The 27601-nt window shown below is 47.5% G+C and overlaps 2 protein-coding genes across 2 annotated transcripts; one reads left to right on the plus strand and one right to left on the minus strand.

Annotated features, from left to right (window-relative positions):
- Positions 1-231: 231 nt before the first annotated feature.
- LOC123113447 (BTB/POZ domain-containing protein At3g50780) lies at positions 232-4456 on the plus strand. Its single transcript, XM_044534675.1, has 3 exons — positions 232-826; positions 1715-2410; positions 3089-4456. The coding sequence occupies exons 2-3, from the start codon at positions 1784-1786 to the stop codon at positions 4034-4036; spliced, it is 1575 nt and encodes a 524-aa protein (XP_044390610.1). The 5' UTR covers positions 232-826; positions 1715-1783; the 3' UTR covers positions 4037-4456.
- Positions 4457-14973: 10517 nt separating this feature from the next.
- Positions 14974-15678, minus strand: LOC123117037 (probable calcium-binding protein CML41). The gene has a single exon (XM_044537891.1). The coding sequence runs from the start codon at positions 15616-15618 to the stop codon at positions 15058-15060; it is 561 nt and encodes a 186-aa protein (XP_044393826.1). The 5' UTR covers positions 15619-15678; the 3' UTR covers positions 14974-15057.
- Between the last annotated feature and the right edge of the window lie 11923 nt (positions 15679-27601).

Below are 27601 nucleotides of genomic sequence, written 5' to 3' on the forward strand. Positions count from 1 at the left end.
AGCGCCCGAGAGGAGAACAGTGAACGAGAAGGAGTAAACGTCGAAAGGAGGAGTAAATCGGACAAGACGCCAGCAGACCGGAGTCCCAGACTCAGACTGACCGCTGCCCGTGGCCCGCACACTGCGGCGAAGGGGAAAGAGAAAGAGAGAAAGAGAAAGAGAGGCTCCTCGCAGGAAGTGGAGACGACGGGGACTGGAGGACAGCGGGGTATGGTAAAAGAAAGAATTGCGCAAGTGTACAGCCACCAAGGAAGAAAGAAGAAGCAGCAGTAGCAGAGGGGGGAGAGCACGGAGTGGGGCAGCGGAGGAGAGGCCCGGAACGGAAGGACTGCCATGCCATGCGCCCGTGCCATGATGGCCGCTGTGGCATCATCTTTGTCGTAGACGGTTAAAGGGAGGACACCGCTCGCTCCTCCGGAAAGAAGCTCTCTCTTTCTTCTCTCCCCTAGTTTCTTTCCTTCCTTCCTTCGGTGGCCGCTTTTCGCTCCGTCTTTTCCCCGTCGGCTTTGGGGTGGGGGGAAAGAAATGATGCGGGGTTCCGTCCATGCCTGCCTAGATGCCGCGGCCGCTCCTCTTTAGTACTGCTACCACTGCCTGCGGTTTGAGCTGCGGTGGCGGGGGAGGGAGGTGGGTAGGGTACCCGTGCTCCTCCTGGCCATTCGCTCGGTGCCTCTGACAGTCTCATGTCCTGAGGTTTTGAGCCGATTCTGCTCTCGTTTTGCTCGGTGGTTTCTGGGGAGCTGCTGATTTGGTGAAGGATTGGGGGCGTCCGCGCGTGGCCGGAGCTTGAGGAGGATTTGTGGTGCCGGATTGGAGGGCAGGAGAGGTATGTGTGTGTCACACTCTTACGCTCCTCATCGTTTTCCTTTTGCTGCGTGGTAAGTGGTAACCTGACTGAAATTGGCCTCCCTGAGTCGCCAACTGCGGAAGATTCTAGGTGGATTTGGTATTTTTATATATAGTGGCTTTGTTCCAGTTTGCTCAAGATTGAGCAACCATGTGGTCAGGTTCTATAAATGTTTAGACTCTAGAGTTGGTCTGGACGTCTGGTAGTTTGATTATGACATTTCCGAGCATTTGCTGCTGGTTCGAATTTCTGTCTGGGCTTGAGAGATGGATCCCAAGTCTGTGCCACTTTCGTAATGAAGAAGAGTGTCAACTATGAACTTGGAGGCGCACTCACTGCTCATTGAGAGGGATGCTGTAAACTGTGTGCTCTTTACTTGTTGATGAAATTAGTGTTGGGGAGCAGGAGAGGTACATGTTCCTCTTCCGGCGTGTTAACCTGAAATTAGTCTCCCGTAGCCGCCAACTAGGGGAATTTTAGGTGGATTTGATAGGGTACTCTTTTCTGATTTAGTGACTTTGTTCCATTTTCTTAAGATTCGGCATCCATTTAGTCAGGCTCGAGAAATGTTTCGGGTTGGTCTGCTAGTTTGATTATGGAAATTTCTGGGCATTTGCTGCTGGTTCAGATTTCTATCTGGGCTTCAGAGGAATCTGTACTAGTTTTGAAATGTACGTACAAAACACAGAGATCTAGTAGGTGTGAACTATGAACTAGGAGGTGTGCTCACACTGCACATAGAGAAGATACTGTAAACTGCCTTCTCTTCACTTCTTGATGACATCTTCTCTTCTTTACTTGCAGAGGAAAACTATTAGTTCCAGCTTCAGTTTATCAGTCTAACTCCTGTCTGTTACTTATTCCCAGGTTTATGAACTAGTGCTGCTTCTGCAGCTACCTCTTCAGGGGTCACTGGTCATAAGCTTCCTACGAAGCATGGCAGAATTCAAGGTTGGAAGCCTTGATGCCAGAACGACGAAGTTCAGAACCGTCCCGATTGCTGTCACCCCGGAAGGTTTCTGGTGCTGCCCGTCGCAGACCGTGCTCCAGAAGACAGTCAAGAACCAAAACCAGCAGACGAGGCCTAAAGTGGGCGCATCCCCTCCGGCGTCAAAGGCCTCCTCGGTCCAGAGGGCGCCGACTATCTCGTCGGAGAGGAGAACACATTCCACTCCAACAAGGTCCAGAGCTAATTCAGATGAGCAAAGATGCCCGTCGGCGGACAATGCCGCCACCAATCCACCCAAGGTAGCCAGCGAGAGGCCACCGAAGCAACATAAGGTATCTGTTGGGTTTGGTCAGATTGAGATGAGTGACTTGAGAGTTGTGCTGTATGGCAAGGATGGGGTTGCTGTGAAGATGAGTGTGCACAAGAACATCCTTGCTGAAAATAGCACCTTCTTTGCTGATAAGCTTTCAAGGCAATCTCCAGTGTCCAGCATAGAAGTGCCTGATTGTGAAGATGTGGAGATCTATGTTGAGACTGTTGGCTTGATGTACTGCAATGATGTCAAGCAGAAGTTGATCAAGCAAAGTGTTCCACGCGTACTTCGGATCTTGAAGGTTTACCCAATGTTAACTCTGCATCTCCTTTTCTCAGTTTGATTAACTCTATAGTTTAATAATTAGCTAGTATAGATGTAGAAACGGTAAAAAGCTGAGCCTTCCACTTTTGTTAGAGATGAAAGTTAGAATTGACATGTGCTGGTGCTTTAAGTTAGTGCAATGTCTGCCTTAATATGGGGACCTTATTTTCCTTCACCGAAATGCTTTGAAATCTAGAAGCTTGTCATGTGTAGGGCAATCTACTAAAATAAAAGCTAACTTTTAACTTGGTATGTCTACTCAAGGAAGCAACATAATTATGAACCACCACTAGCCATTTTTTAAGTGTAACGAGTACTATATCCATGTCTGTTGCGTGTTGTTATATCAAAGGAATATTTTCTTCTATATAAATATTGCATTGTGTCACTTAAACCATGATAGTAAGTCAGCAAAGACGGCATAGCCCATGACTGATAATGCATCTTGCTTGCATGTACCGATTGGTGCAGATTGAGATAATCATACCAATCACCAATCAGGCCCATGCCTTCATGGACATTGGCCATTCCTTAGCAACATGGTGCCTCAATTAGGACGAATGACCAACTTGGAATCTTGAGAACAAATGCACCTTTTGTTCTACTTTTTTATGCTGTTCACTATGTAATTAAGTTTTCTTTATATACTATTCAGGTTGCAGAATTATTGGGTTTCCGAGCATGTGTTCTGTCATGCTTGAATTACTTGGAAGCGGTCCCTTGGGCCGGGGAAGAAGAGGAGAATGTGGTCTCATCTGTTCGGCATCTTCAGACCGAGGATTACGGTGTCACCCCAATACTGAAGAGGGTATGCCCCGACCTAACCAGCCCACCAAATGACACGTTTGTGCGTATCATAGAACTAGTCTTGAAGAGCAGTGATGACAGAGGGAGGCGCGAGATGAAGTCCTTGGTCCTCAAGCTTCTCAAGGAGAGCAGCAGCAGCTGTGCCGGCAGTTCTGCTGACCTGTGTGTTGAGACTCTCTACAGTTACTGCCAGAACTGCCTGGAGTCTTTGCTGACCCTGTTTCAGCAAGCATCTGACAGTGATTTCTCTGAGCAGTCTTCGGAGCTTAAGGAACCGATTCTTCGGCAGATTACGCTCGAAGCGGATAATCTCCTGTGGTTAACCGAGATTTTGGCTGGCAGGAATGCTGCAGAAGAATTTGCAGGCTTGTGGTCTAACCAACGTGAGCTGGCTGGGCTTCACTCCAAGCTACCGACCAAGTCGCGCCACCTTGTGAGCTGCGTCACTGCCAGGCTCTTTGTGGCGATTGGGAAAGGCGAAATGCTCCCGTCCAAGGACACCAGGCAGCTCCTGCTGGATGTGTGGCTGCAGCCTCTCATGGATGACTACAACTGGCTGCAGCATGGTTGCAGGTCGTTTGACCGGTCTGTCGTTGAGGAAGGGATCGGGTCGACGATCCTGACGCTGCCGCTGGAGGATCAGCAGACGATACTGCTCTCATGGCTCGGGAGCTTCCTGAAGGTTGGTAACAGCTGCCCCAACCTGCAGAAGGCCTTTGAGGTGTGGTGGAGGAGGACCTTTGTGCGGCCTTACGTCGAACAGCAGGGGAGCCGTTCGCAGTCGGGTCGGAGCTGAGATCTCCGGCGGCTTGCGCAGGGAAGCTACCGCGCGCCGTTTCGTAAGTAGAACATCGCTGAAAATGGTTTAGTGGTATAAGTTGATTTGTGTGAGGCTTGAAATATGTTTGTGCGCTGTGCTTGTGATGCTTCTTCGGTTCTTCGCTGATACGTGAAGCTCTCTGAATTCTGGCTTACAGAATGTCTTGTCTGATGTGGTGCTCACTTACCACGAGACATCAGTTTGTTGCATTGTGTTTTGTTACTACGACATTGTGCGGTATTATTGCGGCTCACATGTAGAAACTGAATGCTTGCGATGCAATTGTAAATATTTTGCTGGGGTGTAGGAGTACGTACTATTGTGATATTATTATCTGAGACTTGGGAGAGTGAGTATTTTGAATCTTGCTTCAAAGACATGCTCTACAAATGTTGAGCTACCTCGCAACTTCCTGCTAAGGCAGCGTTATTAAATTATGCCTTCCAGATCAGAGCAGCAGACCTCTTCCTGTTTCAAACTTCAGATGGCACATGTCAGCGAAATCTGTCGGTTTTCTTTCATGAATCTTGTCAATTTGAATCCTGTCGATCCTATGGATAATCAATATGGGATGCTCGTAACGCAAACGATGATTACCTCCTCTAGTCTAGGGGCGTATTTGGTTGCCTGCATGCAGCCCAACCAGACCCGCGCGGGATGTGCGCGGCCTGTTTGGTTGTTTGGGCTACAATGCGGTTTGAGGCCCGCACGAACCTTAAAGCAGCCCGCAGCCTGGCCCGGCGGAAACTGCCGCCTCGCGAGCCTGGCCGGGCATGGCCGCGCGTGCGAGGCAGTTGCACGCCTCGGGCAGCGCAGGAGACGGAGGCGACGTCTCATTACTCGCCCCACTCTTCTGTTACCGCCCAGACGCACTGTTCCCACCGCTCTCTCATCGTCCCTCCCTCTCCTCTTCTCCGATGGCTCCGCCACGCCCACCGCCGCGCCGCCCTCTGAGCCCCGTCGACCAGCTCATCGCCAGCATCCAGGAGCGCTGGCTGGCCGGGCTCTAGAACTCGGGCCGCGACCTGGAGTCGGCGCTGCGAGCGCCGCCCCCCATCTGCTGCCGGCCACCACGAGCGTCGGCCAATGCGGTGCCGGCCGCTCCTGCTCCGCCGCTGATTCCGGACCTCGTGGTCCTGGGCTCGGCGCCGGCGCCGTCGACGGAGCCGCCCCTTCTTGGGACCCCATTGGGCTTGGGGGTTTTCTTGACCCCCGTCCAAGGGTTTTCTCCGGTCGGCGGGCCGTCCTTCTCGACCTTCGGCGTGGCGTTCAGCACGGGGCCGATGCCGGCTCGTCCTCTGCTCCGCCACCTCTCCCCTTCCCGTCGGGGTTTTCACCCCGGCCTCGGTTCGCCGCGGTTGTGCGTGCTCTGGTGAGTCAACCCCCTCAATGCTTGCTCCTAGATGTAGATTAGCGGTTAATTTCTTAGGCATGTGCTAGTAGTTAGTGGATTTGATAGAATTAGATAGGATTCTAGCATATCCGATTGGATGCGATCCTACCAATCAGACTGATCCGTTCTTGTTTTGTACAGTGTGTGTGCTAGGATAATTTTCTTGTGCTACTGCTTGTGTGTCCTAAGATTTGTGCTACATGCTAGTAGTTGTGTTCATGCTAGAATCATGTTATTGTTGACTAATGAATGTTATACTGATGGCATGTTATTGCTGACTGATGAATGCTAGAATCATGTTGACTGATGGCATGTTCATGTTAGGATCATGTCCTTATTTCATGTGCCTAACATACATGTTGAAGCTAAGGTTTGTGCCATCAGTGGACTTGCCCAATTGAATGTTATACGTGCATGTAGTAGGACCATTTTAGGATGGTGCCAAATCTGCATGGCTGCACATGGATGCTATTAGCACTTGCTGTTGCTATTTTTAGATGTTTCCTTGTTTAGGATAGTGCAGTGATGAGTGCTAGTTGCAGCAAAGAAGATGCCACTGATCAGTGACTTGCCCAACAGCAAGTCAACTGATCAGTGCCACTGATCAGTGTCATTTGCCCAACAACAAGTGTCAATGGCACTTGCTGTTGGGCAAAATGCTACTTATCAATGGCACTTGCTGTTGGGCAAAATGTCACTTATCAATGGCACTTGCTATTGGGCAAGTCCACCGATCAGTGTTATTTGCCCAACAGCAAGTAGATTAGTGCTCTTGCCCAACAGCAAGTGTCACCGATCATTGCCATTTGGCCATGAGAAAATGCCACTAATCAGTGGCACTTGCTGTTGGGCAAATGCCACTGATCAGTGCACTTGCCCAACAGCAAGTGCCACTGATATGAGTAAATGCCACTGATCAATGGCACTTGTTGTTGGGCAAGTCCACTGATCAGTGCCATTGATCAGTGGCATTTGCTTGCTTGCTTTGTTTGATATTAATACTTGTCATGTTGCCTGACAAGATACAGAAGATTGACTGGGATGTGGCGGGTGGAGGAGCTCAGGTGGTTGCCGGAGCTGAGCGCATCGAGGATTTCATCCCCACGAACAGGTGGCTCAGGACGGTGGACCTGCCTGGCTGGATCGCCTTCATGAGCGTGCCTCGTTCAAGGGGATGATCTCCGAGGCAGGGCCACGAGGAGGGGGCCAGGGAGCCGATGCGCTTCTACCAACAAATCAAGGACAACGAGGACCTCGCCATGCTCATCGTCCCTCCCAAGTTCGTGGAGGTGATGAACACCTGGCTGGTCATCAAGCGGCTCCCGCGCGTGGTCAGGCTGTCGGCGAACAAGCGGTGCGTGTTCTGGATGCAGGTCCAGAACTTCGAGGGGCACATGGTGCTTGGCCGGGGCTGGAACTACTTCTGCCGCCGCCGCGGGGTCGTCCTGGCGACCTCGTCGTTGTGCGCATCTCAGGACTCGGATTGAAGGTTCAGATCTACAACCACGACTCCTCGGTCATGTGCAGGTATCGTTGCAGCAAACACAACTGCCATGGTGGCATCGAGCAGGCTATGTAGTTAAGTTAAGTAAGGTGTTAGTGGAGAACTTTTATGGTGTGTGGCGAGACTTGTGTTGGGAACTTGTTCATATTTTGACCAGGAGCAGCACCCTGGCACGGAGCAGGGAAGGAGGATGCCCCTGCTATTAATCTAGACTTATCCTATGTAGTTAAGTAGTTTGTTATCATTTCCTTGCTTGTTGTGTTAAGTTTGTTGTCATTACATTTCTTGCTTTGTTTGATCTTGCTGTTGTGTTGTTGCTGTTGTGCTAATCATGTGTGATAGTAAGGCCACCACATTTGAATGGGATGAGCAGAACACAAACGTTGTTTGCAACCAAAAGCTGAAGTTTGCACCTGCTCACACCCTAAGCACAAAAATGGCAACCAAACAAGGAGGGGGGGGGGGGTAAGTGCCTCTCCATGCGATGCAGGCAACCAAACAGGTTGCATCTGCTGCATCTGAGGCTGCATTTCATCAACCAGACTGGCTGAAGATGGACATGCAATGCAACTACTGTTGCAAACTGCAACCAAACACGCCCTAGAACTCATGAAAGTCGAGGCTGCCGTAGCGGCCCGTACCGTGCTCTCGCAGTCGGCGACGGACCGGTCATCGCCGAGCTGGGCGAGCGCCCTCCGCAGCCTCCTGCCCCCTGATGGCAATCCTCCCAGCGGGCGATCTAACCTAGCCCCCGCCTCTCGTTCGTTTCCTCTCGCCGCCGGGCAAACACCTCGAATGCCCTCCTCAGATCCAACTCCTGGCTGCCCACAATGATCTGGACGAAGCTATATTGTAACGGCACGGCTATTTGTTAGTTGCCTGAAAAAGCTTTTATGTGAGCAGCAATTTGTTGTAGTTGGGTGATCAGTAGGGTCAACATGATGTTCGATCATCACGAGGGTGATTGTACACCTACATGTGCGTCTTGGGTGGAAGATGATATTCTACCGACAACGAGACGCTTATTACGACTTTGTCAATATTAAGGCCACCAACGTTAGCATCACATAGACCCTCGTAGGGATGGAAATTACATGCATGCGTTTATAAAGATGAGTATATACTTTGAGATACCTTTCAAGGATAGAGGAAGTATATACTCATCTCTATGTTTGACTGTACGGAGGGATGGGATTAGCATGCATGGGATTTGCGTGCATGCGTTCATGAGTATATACTTTTTTATATTTGACTGTATTTATACAATAGTACACCAATGTTATGCCATCAAATTTATAGCATTAGATTCATGATAAAATATATTTTCATTATATTCCTATTTGGTTTCACAAAATTGATATATTTTTGCACAAACTCGATCAAACTTTGAGATAGTTTGACCCTCCAACAAAGTTGAAAGTGCATTCTTTGAAGGACGGAGGGAGTATATGTGTATATGTGAGCGTATGCATCTGTACTGAAAAAAAATTAAAACTAACCCATGCCCGATTTATAAGTCCTGGCCTCTCAAATTTTCGGCATAACTTTGACCCAAAATTTAACTAATAATTATGAATCCTATACCAAAAAAGTATATAATTGAAAGCACTATTCAAATGCAAATTTAAAGTCCTTTGTTTAATATGTTTCCACAGGAAATGGTCTCAAACATGGAAGAATATCATTGTATAGAAGGAAATACGAAGTTTGGTGAAGAAGGCAAGTTAATAGGAGGCACTACAAGCAATCCAAAGCGCAAGACTACAAGTTTATAGTGTGAGTGCACGCACTCGTACCATCGGTCGTACCGCACGCCTTCAGCACCAAGGCGTTCACCTGAACAACTTCTATAAAGGAGGTCACGCCAGAATGTCAACAGGAGAACCACCTTTTTCGAAACAGTGAACGAGAATCAATCTTCTAACCTAGCCACCACCATTTCCCATCTCATCTCCATAGCCACTGCTACCTTCATCATTGCATCCTTTCTCGCCAAGTTAGTCATACTTGTAATCGGTGCATCACAACCGGTAACTATTGTAAACCATATTAGCAATCAATCATTCATCTTTATGTCATCTTCAATGAGTTCATCTTGTGATCTGGTCATCATGCGTGAGTAATTCGGTAAGGCAATGGGTTGATGCAAGGCCTTGCAACACTATGTATTTGTGCACGAGATTGTTGGAATGACTTTGCGTATTTGACGTTATTTGTATGTGTGTGATTGCAACAAAGTTGTCTTTTGTCTTCTTCTTGTTCTAAGTCCCTGCAAGCACCCAAGACTCTGTGGATCCATCAAAGAGGAGGTAGGAAGCAAGGATGTGTGGAGCACCATTCTCAACACTAGTGAGACAAAGGATTAGTACGACAGCAAATAGCAATTCCTTGGGTCAATGAGGTTTAGTCATTAAAATCACAATGTACCGGTTTTGAATTGGACCTATAGATCATTCCTGACCATTGGCATGCTAAATCTAACGAATGCAAGCAATTGGATTCGCGGTGAACAGTAAAACATGGATGTCTCCATCCTATTCTAGAACCATCGCGTCCCATCCTTCCTGGGAAAGGAAAAACCCATAACTAATGCCTCCTAGGCCAAAGGAAAAACCCATAACTAATGCCTCCTGGGCCATGTTGCAGCATGAGCAGAGGATACATTAAACCCAAGTGAGATGGTTGGCTAGGATAATGGCAGAGAGTACAATACTTCTTTAAAGTTCTTCTCTGTGTCACCATCAGTGCGGTTATGTACTAACTTATAAGTACTTTGTTGTACTTGATTTCTGCATTTGTATAATGACATTTGGGATTTTTTAAACTAAAAATCACTTTGTAATTCAAGACATGCAATGCACATGTATACATACTAGTTTTTTAAAACTAAGGCTCAAGAAGAGCCTGGCTTTGAATTAACAAAGTCATCAACCGACCATGAACTATGAAGAACCAACATAGCAAACAAAGACTAAATGATACAAGGGGCTGATAGGGCAGCTTACAACACAACACTCACTAACAAGCACAAAATAGGAAAATGGAGCACAACTTGCTAATGTCGCTGCCCACTACACTTATGGCCTCGGACAACCGAACTGAGTAGATTGTAGATATCAACCGACTGTTATGGGAAGGACCAAGATTGTGTATGTACCATCGGGCTGAGAAGAGGCAACTCCTACCTCCTCAAATGCCGAAGAGGGCCCCTACCCTCTCGTCCTGGCTCGAGGACGCCGCACCGTTGGCAAGAAACATGATCACCCGAGAGCTAGGACAAGATCCGGCTTCACGGCCACTCAGATAGAACATGTCGCTTGACCTGCACGCAACAAGAAGAACACCATGATAGCTACAACGCTGTCGCCCACGGACACCCAACACAGAGGGAAAGCGACATGGGGCAAACGAAGATGAAGAAAAAACACCCAGGCCAAGCCACAACAACGAGCCTCCTGAGATAAAAATCATACGACGCAGAGAAGAGCCGGGTATGCAACAACACGGTTGTGCCCCTGTCCGCAGGTAGGGAACCCATTCCCCTACCACCCAGGATCAAGGATGCCGACCCTCTAGGGCAGAAAGGCAACCGCCATGCCGGAGAGAACCACCAAAGAGGACGCTAGATCTGCAGAAACATGGCATCGCTCGCCACCGTAGAAAGAACCACCCTACTGCCACATGCCTCCATACCAAGGCACCACACACCCATACCTACATCATCTCCATGCGGCGTCTCCATGGAGAACACGACACACAATGACAATGTTGTCCAATCCGGAGGGGATTTCGAGCTTTTGCTCGGGAGCAGGGTAGGGGGTGGAAAGGAAGGGTCCTCAACGGCGTCTCAAAGGAGGAAAGTAGTGCCCTTAGGCGTTGCCGCCACCGAGGCCGGACCAACCAGCCAAGGGTTTCCCCCAGACCCATACCTGAGCCACCAGCACCACACCGGCCAGGGAGCTGACATCCAAGGCCGCCGAACACCAGGATGGAAGAGGAGGAGTGAGCCAGAAAGGGGTAAGGTGACGTACCATCAAATCTAACAAAGAGGAAGGCCTCCCGCCGCGGCCACCAACCACTAGGGCCTCGCCGCTCGAGCGGCCTGGCCACCAGCACCAACGACGAGCACCTTCCGTCAAGATGTCATCACCTTGCCACCCGGGGTCGTCGCCCCGGCGACCGCTGCCCTCCGCGAGAGAAATGAAGCCCAAGATCCCCGCCGCCACCATCACCGGCGGCCACGCGGGCTTGCCCGGCGACCTCCTTGGGTGGCGGCGAGGTACGGCATGAGGAAATCCTAGTCGCCAGGCTACAAATCTCTACAAGCTACAAATATGATCATCTCAGCTACCCTCTGGGTTATCTGGAGGAGAAGAAATGATATGTGTTTTAACAATGCCCCCTGGATGGGAGTGCAGGTGATTCTGAGGAGAATTGCTGGCTGCTGCGATCAATGGAAGATCTTGTGCAAAGGGGCTGCAAGAGAGCACATGGAGAGGCTCGTCTCATCTCTGCGGGAGGCTGCCAGGCGACCTCCTCTGCTGCTTTGGCCAGAGCCAGGCTGAGGAAGAGGGAGCTGTGGCTGCAATACTCACTGAAGAAGAAGGCAGAAGGCTGGATGGGCATGGACAGTGGAGTACTCCTGGAAGGATAATAAAAGATGCCAATTACCAGTCTACTGCTGATGGAAAAACCTTATATCCCTATCTGTATCAAATTAAGTAGTTTGAGCTGTAAGTGGTGAACTCTATTTTCTAGATTATGCCGGAAGGATGAGTCAATCCTCTCCCGCGAGCTGTAATAAGGATACTACCATGGTTTCGTTTTCTGATGGAAATGAAACCAGGGCAAGAGCCCTTTTCTTCTAAAAAAATCCTAGTCGCCACCCCAGTCGCCCGAGCGGACGACGCGGTGGCAGAGGGGGAAGTTTCGGTCGTATACATACTAGTAATTATTAGGTTTTGTATGTACCTGTCACACAAGGCATCGGGTCGACTATCTTGATGCTCTCTGCTAGAGGATCAACAGACATATTACGGCACACGTGTAGAAAGAAACTGAATGACTGTGATGCAATTGTAAATATTAATTGTATTGTTTTTTTTGAAACGGAGGCAAAAGATTTGCCTCATCCATTAATTAAGAGAGAAAAGAGTTTGTTACAAGTCACTCAATACACGGCATGAGATCACTCTCGCAAAATAAGAGACCCTAATTTTTTTGCACGGACGATGACCCAAAGGTTGGCCTCAGTATCGATGGAGTCAAGCAATGTAGGTGGAGGGGCACACTTGTTCTTGAAGACCCTTGCGATTCGCTCATTCCAGACGGTCCACGTAACAAGCATGGTGAGGGACGCATTGGCTTGGCGGTTTGGCGTGCCATTGTCGCAAGTACTTGCCCACCAAGCCTCAACCGAGTCGAAGAGGGGCCAACCATTGGTGTCAAGACCGTGAATGTGGTATTTGTCAATGATCAAGGACCAAAGCCTTCGTGTGTAGCAGCATTGAAGAAGAGATGAGACCCACATTCCCGCACTCTCTTGCAAAGAGGACAGAGATCACAGTTGGGCCACCCGTGTTTGGCCAATCTATCGGCGGTCCAAATTCTGTCTTGCAACGCCAGCCAAGCGAAGAACTTGACTTTTGGGGGGGCCCAAGCCTTCCAAACCATTTTATCCAAAGGTGTGAGAACCATCCCTAAGAATTGCTCCTTGTAAGCAGATGCCGCCGAGTAGGTCCCACTAGCCGTATGCTTCCATACAATGTCATCCTGGTGAGTTCATCAAGTTGGACCTCATGCAAAAGCGCCCAAAGAGTGAAGAACTGCATGATGTGCTCCGCAGAGATGTTGGTGGGGGGTTTGATCTTGTGGATCCATGCATTGTGTGAGAGGGCCTCCTGCACCTTCCAATTCTTTCTCTTTGACGCTTCGTGAATGAGTGGGGCAATGTCTTTTGGCTTGCGCCCAAGGAGCCAAGGTGAGCCCCAAAAGGGGGTCTTCGCACCGTTGCCAATGGTGATAGTGGTGGATGCATAGAAAAAATTTAAGTCCTCCTCATCGCATGGGTTTCCCATCCCCACCCACATCTTGGTGGGCTCCTTCCATTCATACCATGTCCATCGCAACCGGAGGGCACGAGTAAACTTGTTGGTGTTAAGGACCCCAAGTCCCCCATATTGAAGTGGCCGGCAAACAATCTCCCAGTTCACCTTGCATTTCGCTCCTGTCGTCTTGTCCGAACCGGACCAAAGAAAAGCTCTCTGAAGTTTGTTGACTTTGAGCAAGATGGTTGGCGGAATAACTAGCGGTGTGGCGGGGTAGACCACTTGGGAGGTGATTACGGACTTGACAAGAGTCGTTCTTCCGATGGTGGTGATGTTTTTGCCCACATAAGTTGTTAGCTTGCTTGCAGCCTTGTCCACTAGAAACTGAAGATCCACCAACTTTAGTTGCCAAACTGAGAGAGGAAGCCCCAAGTAGCGCAGAGGGAAGGAAGTCCTAACAGCCGGTAACCTCTGGGTCAGGCAATTAATTGTATTGTGATATTGTGTGAGAAGTATCTGAATCTTGCTTCCTTTTCTAAAAAAAATCTGAATCTTGCTTCAATAGTATATACGCCTGGGATTCTGTAAATGTTGAGCTACCTTGCAGCTTCCTGCTAATTCAGTGTTATTAATTCAGCCTTCCAGATGAGAAGACCAGACCTCTTCGGCTGTTCCCAATTCTCGTCTAAGGCCTCCTTTCGTTTGAAGGAATTTTGTAGGAATTTCATAAGATAAGATTTTTATAGAAATAATTTCTTTAGGGCGCTTTGATTTGTAAAATTAGAATCATATTTTTATGAAGGAATTCTTCTTATCCTTCACATTTCATAGAAAAATAAACATTAGCCTAGACTCAATAAAAATAATAATATGATGTGAATCAAAGGATATCCCCTTTCCAATTCCTACTCATAGGATTTGAGATGCGTGTCATCTCATTTTCTATGAGTTTTCTTTTTTCGATAAAGGGCGCTTTTATTATCTCAAAATGTAGCATCAAAGTGATACAAAGCATTAAGAGTATCACCCGGCCTCTGCATAACTAGGATGCACACAACCAAACACCAGTAGTCTGATAAATAGAAAGATAAAAGACCGACAATTCGGCAACAGTAGAGTCCATAGACCGACACTATGCCTATGTCGAAAGAGATGGTGGACTGAGCCGAAGATTATGCTGCCATCCATGTTGGGTAAAAACCTCCGTAGCCACCTGCTCCAACAGCGTACACACCGCCTTGAACAGCGGTTGGTACTCCGCTCGTTGTAGCATACACCACGTATGAAGCGAGTACGTACAACGGAAAATAACCTGCAAAGGAGAAACAGTTTTGTCATTAAAAACAACATCATTTCTACATAGCCAAAGCGACCATAGTAAGGCATACGCTCCCACCCTTATTAGCGTTTTGTACCTATTTGAAATACCGTCCAGCCAATGACCAAAAATATTGGCAACACTTGTGGGCGGATACAAATTTGACGCTATTTGGATGGCTGACCACGTAGAACGTGCAAACTTACAGTGAAAAAAGAGGTGTTTAATTGTCTCATCGTGAGTACGAAAACAACACTTCTTACTTCCCGACCAGTTGCATCGTGCGAGGTTGTCTTTTGTTAGCACAACTCCCCTACGGAGATACCACATGAATATTTTGACTTTAAGTGGTACCTTCGTTTTCCAATTTTTTTTGTTATTACTCAATGGTACCTCAGAATGCGTTTTCTATTCCTATGATTTCCCAACCCTATGAAAGGAGGCCTAAAATTTCAAACGGTGCACCACAGTTTTGTTCATGGAACTTCTCACTCCCTTACAGCCATTTTGCAGAGTTGAAACTCTGGAAAAAACACAGTCTTCTCTAAGCAGAAAATACTGAAGAAAAATAAATCAAGTGTATAGCTTCATTTATACATTGGTGTCACTTGTGAGACACCAAACAACACAAGATGAGACAGCAAATCTGCATCGATCTGCATGGGCTCATCTGGATGCAATGCAGAGTATGAACAACCACCACTGGCATGAAGCCAGCTCTATCTAGCTAGCCAGCTAGCTCATCATCCTCTGGAACTCATGGAAGTCGAGGCCGCCGTCGCCGTCGACGTCGTAGGCCCGTATCATGGCCTCGCAGTCGGCGACGGACCGGTCGTCACCGAGCTGGGCGAGCACCCGCCGCAGCCCCCTGGCCGTGATCCTCCCGGCGGGCTGATCCACGGCGTTGAACACCTCAAACGCCCTCCTCAGGTCCTCCTCCTGGCTGCCCTCCCCCCTCTCCATCAGCGCCACGAACCCGGCGAAGTCCAGCAGGTACCCTTCTCCCGACGACGAGGACGGCACCGTCAGGTCGTCGCCCATGGACGCGAAGAAGGCGCTCAGCTCTGCGCCGGAGATCTTCCCGTCGTTGTCCCTGTCGAAGTGCTGGAAGATCCTGCGCAGCTCCGACTTCCTGCTGCTGCCGGTGCCGGACGACCTCCTGCTCGACGACGACCGAGCGGGGGCAGCACCGGGGCTCGCCACGTCAGACCGGCCGCAGAGCAGCGGCAGGCCGAGCCTGAAGCTGCTCTTGCCCGCCAGGCGCTTGGCCGGCTTGGAGACGCTCACGTTCGCCATGAACTGAACCTTGCGTACGTCACAACTCTCAAACGCTACAAGATCACTGAAAAAATACACTTGTGCAATGCCAATGCAGCTGTGGAAGAAAGGTATGCCGCGAGCCTCCTTTTATAGGCGCTCGGCTCGGAGCTTGGGATGCCAAAACCGGAGCAGATTTGCAGGAGCGGCCATCTTAGCGTGTGCGTTTGACCGGTCATGATGACAAGTTCGTTGGCAACTGCCTCGCCTTCCTGAGATACTGTCAGCTTCTCCCCATTGGGCATCGTGATCACATGGCTCGCGATCCGAGCGCCGCCGTCCAACCAACAACGATATCTCCGATCGAGACAGCGCCCTACTTGTTTAGTGCTTCTCCGCAGTTCAGCGACTGACAACTGGGAGAGACACCTTCCACTGAGAATTTTAACTCTTGGCAGCTTCCAGGCCTTCGGAAACTGTCAGGGAAAGTGCAAGTGAGATAGTAGTATCTCTTCTTTCACGAGGTTAGGACGACGCAGATTTCGAATACTGGAAACTTGTGGTTGTGGGTTATGTGCATGTCGTTACAGGTTCAGTGATAGTATCTCTGGATGTGAACTCATTATGATGTATCGTCTCAGATGCAACGGTACGAGTCGATAAAAACACTCTGAAATATGAAGTATCAACCGATCACAGTAGTGGTTCCTGATCGGGCTTTCTTCAAATTTCAAGTTTGGAAGGCAAAAAAAGAAGAAGATGGATACTAAGAAGGTGTTTGGTTCAGAAGTCCTAGAACTTTTTCTAGTCCCAGGGACTAATCAAAAAAGACTCTCCAGTAGAGTCTTTTTCTAGTCCCTGTAGAAAAAGTCCCTCCCGTTTGGGTTTTAGGGACTTTTTAGAGACTTTTTCTAGTCTCGGGGACTAAAAAGTCCCTGAACCAAACACCCCCTGAGATTTCAAAAGAGATCTCCTTACTGCAGCTTGGGGAGCAGGGAAATCTGAAATCCTAATGCGATGGTTCAACAACAATGCAACTGCAGAACCTCCATGTGGCTCTCATGGATGCCATCAACCGCTGGGAGTTAGGAATTGTGCAAGTCACATGTTTGTGTGGCACCACCACATGGCAGATGGCACTAGATGCTGCTGCTTATGAGTCAGTTGGTAGATAAATAACCCACCTGAAGCTCATCATTGGGTTCCCGCATCCACTAGAAGAATCTTCTCGCTAGTTTATGCGCATCGTTAGTTTGACCAGAATGAAGATTGTCAGGTACCAACTTGACATTCAAAACACAAGGTGTTGATACCCCCCAAGTTCATCACACCGACCACTGAAATAATGATAGAGGGTTCATCACAACCAAGCATGTACTGTAATTTTTCCAATGAGTCTGTATGGCTCCAGAAGTTACAGCATGTTATCGAAACGTTCGGTAGCTCTTTTCCCGGAAACAGAGAAACTCTGCATCGATTAATGTAAGCGAAGCTATCTTCATTGTTGCAAAGTATCGATATAAAAATTTGAAATAGAGAACTAGTCTTGGTGAAAACCTTGTCTTCGGCCGGTGGCCGGAGCTAGTGATGGTGACGCTCCAGGCGTCATTTCCTTCTTGAAGGCATCATCGAGGTGAAGCTCTCACCTGCTTCCGCTACCTCCGGGGGAAACCATTGATCTGTCGATCGGATGATGACGGCGCTCACGTGTCGTTCGCCCATTGGAGGGGTTCATCGGCGAGAGGGACCAGTGGACGACTACAGCGGTGGAGCGGTGTGGCATCAGGCGCGTCGACAAAGGCGGGTCTCGGCGGCATGGGGCAGCGGGGTCTCGGCGATGGTCGCGTGTTGATGGACGCGTGCAGGATGGTGGAGCTGCCTGGCGTCGTGGTGGCGTCGACAGCAGTTGGACCTGGCAAGCCATACGCACTGATCTCTCCTGTGGATGGGATGGCGGAAGATGGCGGCGGTGGATTCTTCAGTGTGCGAATGCGGTGTGTGCTGAGGGTCTGCGACACCGGTTGATGCTCTCGGCTCGTTTTCAGGCAGCCTCGGGTGGCCACCGGATTAGATGGTGTGCGTGGATGCGCTAGGGCACTCCATGAGACTTGTAGGTGTAGCGATTAAGGTTGCCAGGAAGGTGGCTTTGGGTTGATCCATATATCTACTTTGTCGGACTCTGTTGAATACTCCTTATGTCCTATAATGTAAGACGTTTTTGACACACATTATGGGACGAAGAAAGTAATTAATAAAGATGGTTGTTGTTGGAAATATGCCCTAGAGACAATAATAAATTAGTTATTATTATATTTCCTTGTTCATGATAATCGTTTATTATCCATGCTATAATTGTATTGATAGGAAACTCAGATACATGTGTGGATACATAGACAACACCATGTCCCTAGTAAGCCTCTAGTTGACTAGCTCGTTGATCAATAGATGGTTATGGTTTCCTGATCATGGACATTGGATGTCATTGATAACGGGATCACATCATTAGGAGAATGATGTGATGGACAAGACCCAATCCTAAGCCTAGCATAGAGATCGTGTAGTTCGTATGCTGAAGCTTTTCTAATGTCAAGTATCTTTTTCTTAGACCATGAGATTGTGCAACTCCCGGATACCGTAGGAATGCTTTGGGTGTACCAAACGTCACAACGTAACTGGGTGGCTATAAAGGTGCATTACAGGTATCTCCGAAAGTGTCTGTTGGGTTGGCACGAATCGAGACTGGGATTTGTCACTCCGTGTAAACGGAGAGGTATCTCTGGGCCCACTCGGTAGGACATCATCATAATGTGCACAATGTGACCAAGGGGTTGATCACGGGATGATGTGTTACGGAACGAGTAAAGAGACTTGCCGGTAACGAGATTGAACAAGGTATCGGTATACCGACGATCGAATCTCGGGCAAGTAAAATACCGCTAGACAAAGGGAATTGTATACGGGATCGATTGAGTCCTTGACATCGTGGTTCATCCGATGAGATCATCGTGGAACATGTGGGAGCCAACATGGGTATCCAGATCCCGCTGTTGGTTATTGACCGGAGAACGTCTCGGTCATGTCTGCATGTCTCCCGAACCCGTAGGGTCTACACACTTAAGGTTCGATGACGCTAGGGTTATAAAGGAAGCTTGTATGTGGTTACCGAATGTTGTTCGGAGTCCCGGATGAGATCCCGGACGTCACGAGGAGTTCCGGAATGGTCCGGAGGTAAAGATTTATATATGGGAAGTCCTGTTTTGGTTACCGGAAAAGTTTCGGGCGAGATCGGTAATGTACCGGGACCACCGGGAGGGTCCCGGGGGTCCACCAAGTGGGGCCACCTGCCCCAGAAGGCTGCGTGGGCCAAGTGTGGGAGGGGACCAGCCCCTAGGTGGGCTGGTGCGCCCCCCACAAGGGGCCCAAGGCGCAAGGGAGAGTGGGAGGGGGCAAACCCTAGTCCAGATGGGCCTTAAGGCCCACCTAGTGGGCGCCTCCCCTCTCTCCCCTCTTGGCCGCCTCCCCAAGCCCCATCTAGGGCTGGCCGCACCCCTTGGGGGGGGGGGGAACCCTAGATGGGGGCGCAGCCCTCTCCCTCCCCTATATATACTTGAGGTTTGGAGCAGCCCAACACATGAGAACTTCTCCTCTCGTTGGTGCAGCCCTGCATCTCTTCTTCCTCCTCCTCTTCTCATGTGGTGCTTGGCGAAGCCCTGTAGGATAGCCACGCTCCTCCGTCACCACCACGCCGTTGTGCTGCTGCTGGATGGAGTCTTCCTCAACCTCTCCCTCTCTCCTTGCTGGATCAAGGCGTGGGAGACGTCACCGGGCTGTACGTGTGTTGAACGCGGAGGTGCCGTCCGTTCGGCACTAGGATCTCCGGTGATTTGGATCACGACGAGTACGACTCCTTCAACCCCGTTCTCATGAACGCTTCCGCTTAACGATCTACAAGGGTATGTAGATGCACTCTCCTTCCCTCGTTGCTAGTTTCTCCATAGATAGATCTTGGTGACACGTAGGAAAATTTTGAATTTCGGCTACGTTCCCCAACAGTGGCATCATGAGCTAGGTCTATTGCGTAGATTCTTTGCACGAGTAGAACACAAAGTAGTTGTGGGCGTTGATTTTGTACAATATGCTTACCGTTACTAGTCCAATCTTGTTTCAACGGTATTGTGGGATGGAGCGGCCCGGACCGACCTTACACGTACTCTTACGTGAGACAGGTTCCACCGATTGACATGCACTTGGTGCATAAGGTGGCTAGCGGGTGCCAGTCTCTCCCACTTTAGTCGGAACGGATTCGATGAAAAGGGTCCTTATGAAGGGTAAATAGCAATTGGCATATCACATTGTGGTTTTGCGTAGGTAAGAAACGTTCTTGCTAGAAACCCATAGCAGCCACGTAAAACATGCAAACAACAATTAGAGGACGTCTAACTTGTTTTTGCAGGGTATGCTATGTGATGTGATATGGCCAAGAAGAATGTGATGAATGATATGTGATGTATGAGATTGATCATGTTCTTGTAATAGGATTCATGACTTGCATGTCGATGAGTATGACAACCGGCAGGAGCCATAGGAGTTGTCTTTATTTATTGTATGACCTGCGTGTCATTGAACAACGCCATGTAATTACTTTACTTTATTGCTAACCGGTAGCCATAGTAGTAGAAGTAATAGTTGGCGAGACAACTTCATGAAGACACGATGATGGAGATCATGATGATGGAGATCATGGTGTCATGCCGGTGACGATGATGATCATGGAACCCCGAAGATGGAGATCAAAAGGAGCAAAATGATATTGGCCATATCATGTCACTATTTGATTGCATGTGATGTTTATCATGTTTATGCATCTTATTTGCTTAGAACGACGGTAGTAAATAAGATGATCCCTCATTAAAATTTCAAGAAAGTGTTCCTCCTAACTGTGCACCGTTGCTAAAGTTCGTCGCTTCTAAGCACCACGTGATGATCGGGTGTGATGGATTCTTACGTTCACATACAACGGGTGTAAGACAGATTTATACACGCGAAACACTTAGGGTTAACTTGACGAGCCTAGCATGTACAGACATGGCCTCGGAACACAGAAACCGAAAGGTCGAGCATGAGTCGTATAGTAGATACGATCAACATGAAGATGTTCACCGATGATGACTAGTCCGTCTCACGTGATGATCGGACACGGCCTAGTTGACTCGGATCATGTAATCACTTAGATGACCAGAGGGATGTCTATCTGAGTGGGAGTTCATAAGATGAACTTAATTATCCTGAACATAGTCAAAAGACCTTTTGCAAATTATGTCGTTAGCTCGCGCTTTAGTTCCACTGTTTAGATATGTTCCTAGAGAAAATATAGTTGAAAGTTGAAAGTAGCAATTATGCGGACAGTAGAAAGCTTATGTCCTTAATGCACTGCTCAGTGTGTTGAACCCCAAACATCGTTTGTGGATGTTGCGAACATCGGACATACACGTTTTGATAACTACGTGATAGTTCAGTTAAACGGTTTAGAGTTGAGGCACTAAAGACGTTTTCGAAACATCACGGAACATATGAGATGTTTCAAGGGCTGAAATTGGGATTTCAGGCTCGTGCCCACGTCAAGAGGTATGAGACCTCCGATGATTTTCTTAGCCTGCAAACTAAGGGAGAAAAGCTCAATCGTTGAGCTTGTGCTCAGATTGTCTGAGTGCGACAATCACTTGAATCGAGTGGGAGTTGATCTTCCAGATGAGATAGTGATGTTTCTCCAAAGTCATTGCCACCAAGCTGCTAGAGCTTCGTGATGAACTATAACATATCAGGGAAAGATATGATGATCCTTGAGGTATTCGTGATGTTTGACACCGTGAAAGTAGAAATCAAGAAGGAGCATCAATTGTTGATGGTTGGTGAAACCACTAGTTTCAAAAAAAAGGGGCAAGGGCAAGAAGGGATACTTCATGAAACAGCAAATCAGCTGCTGCTCTAATGAAGAAACCCAAGATTGAACCCAAACCCGAGACTAAGTGCTTCTATAATAAGGGGAATAGCCACTGGAGCAGAATTACCCTAGATACTTGGTAGATGAGAAGGCTGGCAAGGTCGATGGAAGTATATTGGATATACATTGTGTTGATGTGTACTTTACTAGCACTCCTAGTAGCACCAGGGTATTAGATACCAGTTCGGTTGCTAAGTGTTAGTAACTCGAAATAAAAGCTACGGAATAAACGGAGACTAGCTAAAGGTGAGCTGACGATATGTGTTGGAAGTGTTTCCAATGTTGATATGATCAAACATCGCATGCTCCCTCTACCATCGAGATTGGTGTTAAAACCTGAATAATTGTTATTTGGTGTTTGCGTTGAGCATAGACATGATTGGATTATGACTATCGCAATACGGTTATTCATTTAAAGAGAATAATGGTTACTCTATTTATTTGAATAATACCTTCAATGGTCTTGCACCTAAAATGAATGATTTATTGAATCTCGATCGTAGTGATACACATTTTCATGCCAAAAGATATAAGACAGTAATGATAGTACCACTTACTTGTGGCACTGCCATGTAAGTCATAATGGTATAAAACGCATGAAGAAGCTCCATGTTGATGGATCTTTGGACTCACTCGTTTTTGAAAAGTTTGAGACATGCGAACCATGTCTATTGGTGTATATGCATGAAGAAACTCCATGCAAATGGACCGTTTGAACTCACTTGATTTTGAATCACTTGAGACATGCAAATCATACCACATGGGCAAGATGACTGAAAGCCTCGTTTTAGTAAGACGGAACAAGATAGCAACTCGTTGGAAGTAACACATTTTGATGTGTGCAGTCCAATGAGTGCTGAGGCATGCAGTGAATATCGTTATGTTCTTACTTCACAGATGATTCGAGTAGATGTTGAGAATATTTTCTTGATGAAACACAAGTCTGAATTATTGAATGGTTCAAATAATTTCAGAGTGAAGTAGAAGATCATTTTGACAAGAGGATAAAATGTCTATGATATGATCATAGAGATGAATATCTGAGTTACGAGTTTTGGCACGCAATTAAGACATTGTGGAAATTGTTTTACAATTAATACCGCCTGGAACACCATAGTGTGATGGTGTGTCCGAACATCATAGTTGCACCCTATTGGATATGGTGGGTACCATGATGTCTCTTATCGAATTACCACTATCGTTCATGGGTTAGGCATTAGAGACGCCCGCACTCACCTTAAATAGGGCACCACGTAATTCCATTGAGACGACACCGTTTGGAGAAACCTAAGTTGTCGTTTCTTAAAGGTTTGGGGCTGCGATGCTTATGTGAAAAAGTTTCAGGATTGATAAGCTCGAACCCAAAGCGGATAAAATACATCTTCATAGGACACCCAAAACAGTTGGGTATACCTCCTAATTCAGATCCGAAAGCAATATGGATTGTTTCTTGAATCAGGTCCTTTCTCGAGGAAAGGTTTCTCTCGAAAGAGTGGAGTGGGAGGATGGTGGAGACTTGATGAGGTTATTGAACCGTCACTTCAACTAGTGTGTAGCAGGGCATAGGAAGTTGTTCCTGTGGCACCTACACCAGTTGAAGTAGAAGCTTATGATAGTGATCATGAAGTTTCGGATCAAGTCACTGCCGTACCTCGTAGGGTGACAAGGATACGTACTACTTCAGAGTGGTACGGTAATCCTGTCTTGATGGTCATGTTGCTAGACAACAATGAACCTACGAGCTATGGAGAAGCGTTGGTGGGCCCATATTCCGACAAATGTTTAGAAGACATGAAATCCGAGATAGGATCCATGTATCAGAACAAAGCATGGGCTTTGGTGGACTTACCCAATGATCGGCAAGCCATTGAGATAAATGGATCTTTTAAGAAGAAGACGGACGTGGATGGTAATGTCACCATCTATGAAGCTCGACTTGTGGCGAAGAGTTTTTCACAAGTTCAAGGAGTTGACTAAGATGAGATTTTCTCATCCGTAGCGATGCTTAAGTCCGTCGGAATCATGTTAGCATAAGCTGCATTTATGAAATCTGGCAGATGGATGTCAAAACGAGTTTCCTTACCAACTTTCGTAAGGAAAGGTTGTATGTGATACAGTCAGAAAGGTTTTGTCGATCCTAAGGATGCTAAAAGGTATGCTAGCTCCAGCAATCCTTCTAAGGACTGGAGTAAGCATCTTGGAGTTGGAATGTGCACTTTGATAAGATGATCAAAATTATGGGTTTATACAAAGTTTATGAGAAACTTGTATTTCCAAAGAAGTGAGTGGGAGCACTATAGAATTTCTGATGAGTATATGTTGTTGACATGTTGATGATCAGAAATGATTTTCTAGAAAGCATATAGGGTTATTTGAAAGGTGTTTTTCAATAGAAAACCTGGATTAAGCTACTTGAACATTGAGCATCAAGATCTATAAGGATAGATCAAAATGCTTAATAATACTTTCAAATGAGCACATACCTTGACATGATCTTGAAGGTGTTCAAGATGGATCAGTCAAAGAAGAAGTTCTTGCCTGAGTTGTAAGGTACGAAGTTAAGACTTAAAGCTCGACCTCGGCAGAAAAGAGGGAAAGGACGAAGGTCGTCCCCTATGCTTTAGACGTAGGCTCTACAGTATGCTATGCTAAGTACCGCACCTGATGTGTGCCTTGCCACATGTCTGGCAAGAGAGTACAAAGGTGATCAAGGAGTGGATCATCAGATAGCGGTCAAAGTTATCCTTAGAGAAATAAGGATATGTTTCTCGATTATGGAGGTGATAAAGAGTTCGGCGTAAAAGGTTACGTTGATGCAAGCTTTAACACCTATTCGAGTGACTCTGAGTAGCAAACCGGATATGTATAGTGGAGCAACCATTTGGAATAGCTCCAAATAGAGCGTGGTAGCTGCATCTAGGAGATGACATAAAGATTTGTAAAGCACACACGGATCTGAAAGATTCAGACCCGTTGACTAATAACCTCTCTCACAAGCATAACATGATCAAACCCCAGAACTCATTGAGTCTTAATCACATGATGATGTGAACTACTTTACAGACACTAGTAAACTCTTTGGATGTTGGTCACATGGCGATGTGACCTATCAGCGTTAATCACATGACGATGTGAACTAGATTATTGACTCTAGTGCAAGTGGGAGACTGTTGGAAATATGCCCTAGAGGCAATAATAAATTAGTTATTATTATATTTCCTTGTTCATGATAATCATTTATTATCCATGCTATAATTGTATTGATAGGAAACTCAGATACATGTGTGGATACATAGACAACACCATGTCCCTAGTAAGCCTCTAGTTGACTAGCTCATTGATCAATAGATGGTTACGGTTTCCTGACCATGGACATTGGATGTCATTGATAACGGGATCACATCATTAGGAGAATGATGTGATGGACAAGACCCAATCCTAAGCCTAGCATAGAGATCGTGTAGTTCGTATGCTGAAGCTTTTCTAATGTCAAGTATCTTTTCCTTAGACCATGAGATTGTGCAACTCCCGGATACCGTAGGAATGCTTTGGGTGTACCAAACGTCACAACGTAACTGGGTGGCTATAAAGGTGCATTACAGGTATCTCCGAAAGTGTCTTTTGGGTTGGCACGAATCGAGACTGGGATTTGTCACTCCGTGTAAACGGAGAGGTATCTCTGGGCCCACTCGGTAGGACATCATCATAATGTGCACAATGTGACCAAGGGGTTGATCACGGGATGATGTGTTACGGAACGAGTAAAGAGACTTTCCGGTAACGAGATTGAACAAGGTATCGGTATACCGACGATCGAATCTCGGGCAAGTAAAATACCGCTAGACAAAGGGAATTGTATACGGGTTCGATTGAGTCCTTGAGATCGTGGTTCATCCGATGAGATCATCGTGGAACACGTGGGAGCCAACATGGGTATCCAGATCCCGCTGTTGGTTATTGACCGGAGAACGTCTCAGTCATGTCTACATGTCTCCCGAACCCGTAGGGTCTACACACTTAAGGTTCGATGACGCTAGGGTTATAAAGGAAGCTTGTATGTGGTTACCGAATGTTGTTCAGAGTCCCGGATGAGATCCCGGACGTCACGAGGAGTTCCGGAATGGTCCGGAGGTAAAGATTTATATATGGGAAGTCCTGTTTTGATTACCGGAAAAGTTTCGGGCGAGATCGGTAATGTACCGGGACCACCGGGAGGGTCCCGGGGGTCCACCAAGTGGGGCCACCTGCCCCAGAAGGCTGCATGGGCCAAGTGTGGGAGGGGACCAGCCCCTAGGTGGGCTGGTGCGCCCCCCACAAGGGGCCCAAGGCGCAAGGGAGAGTGGGAGGGGTCAAACCCTAGTCCAGATGGGCCTTAAGGCCCACCTAGTGGGCGCCTCCCCTCTCTCCCCTCTTGGCCGCCTCCCCAAGCCCCATCTAGGGCTGGCCGCACCCCTTGGGGGGGGGGGGAAACCCTAGATGGGGGCGCAGCCCTCTCCCTCCCCTATATATACTTGAGGTTTGGAGCAGCCCAACACATGAGAACTTCTCCTCTCGTTGGTGCAGCCCTGCATCTCTTCTTCCTCCTCCTCTTCTCCTGTGGTGCTTGGCGAAGCCCTGCAGGATAGCCACGCTCCTCCGTCACCACCACGCCGTTGTGCTGCTGCTGGATGGAGTCTTCCTCGACCTCTCCCTCTCTCCTTGCTGGATCAAGGCGTGGGAGACGTCACCGGGCTGTACGTGTGTTGAACGCGGAGGTGCCGTCCGTTCGGCACTAGGATCTCCGGTGATTTGGATCACGACGAGTACGACTCCTTCAACCCCGTTCTCATGAACGCTTCCGCTTAACGATCTACAAGGGTATGTAGATGCACTCTCCTTCCCTCGTTGCTAGTTTCTCCATAGATAGATCTTGGTGACACGTAGGAAAATTTTGAATTTCTGCTACGTTCCCCAACAGTTGTGTGGATCGCTTGATGCAGAGGCCGGGGCAATCCTCCTTTTTGAAAAAAAAGAAAAAAAACTCATGCAACACTAATCCTATTGCTAGACCTTCATTCAAACTGGCTGAACATAACCCGAACCACCGTCCAAGTGGCACCTAAAGAGACCAAAGAATCACATGCCTCCACACATTGTAGTGAGTAGCCTATGAAAATTTGAAACTATTCCTTTTTAGGAAAATTATTATCACAACAGCGTCGTATATATAAAGCACACACACCTACCTGGATTTGAACCTTAAGTTGTGTACTTGCCCCCCTATAACCGATTCTTATCTTAAACACATTCGAGATAATAATCAGCGAGGGCAGGTTCCAAGCCACGAAGACAGTCTGCCTCAAAAGCAGGCGAAAAGGCAGAAGAGAAACAAATGTTGAATTATTTCCTCCATATTGCAATAACATCATTTCTTATTGTCGTCCCAATTACATGTAGTGAAGTTATTCATTAAGATTACCCCACTGCCTAGATACTACGGAATAAAGGAAGTGATAGTAGGCTTTCGTTGGTATGACCGAGGAAAACCCAGAAGCATTGAGCAACCAACGAAACACATCGACATCTAGGTACCCGTTAAGTTGTTTGACATTAACCACTAAACATAATTAACCATGAAGTCCATTCTCACTAGTTAGTGTTTGTCAAAGCTAACATTCACTGAAACCCCGTTTATGTTAACATTCAACATGTTTTCTCTAACAATGTTGTACAATGTTGGATATTGCTCGCTAAGTGGAAATCAACCAACCACGAGTCTTCCAAAAATGTGTGTTAGTGCCAATCATACGGTAGAAGAAATCCTCTTTGACCCACTTGAGTCATTTCTAGGAAGGGAGTTAGAGGGTTTCGAAACAAGTAGTGATGATATTTTAGAGTGGAAGTATTCTTTTCATAATGGCTCTTACCGAATCATGTTGTCATCTACTCCCTTCGTTCCTAAATATAAGTTGTTGGGGGAGTGTAAACTGAACTCCCCCAATGATTTATATTTCGGAACATTAGTAATAATAACTTAAACAA

Source organism: Triticum aestivum, chromosome 5B, assembly GCF_018294505.1.
Source record: "Triticum aestivum cultivar Chinese Spring chromosome 5B, IWGSC CS RefSeq v2.1, whole genome shotgun sequence".
In the NCBI taxonomy this organism is placed as follows: domain Eukaryota; kingdom Viridiplantae; phylum Streptophyta; class Magnoliopsida; order Poales; family Poaceae; genus Triticum; species Triticum aestivum.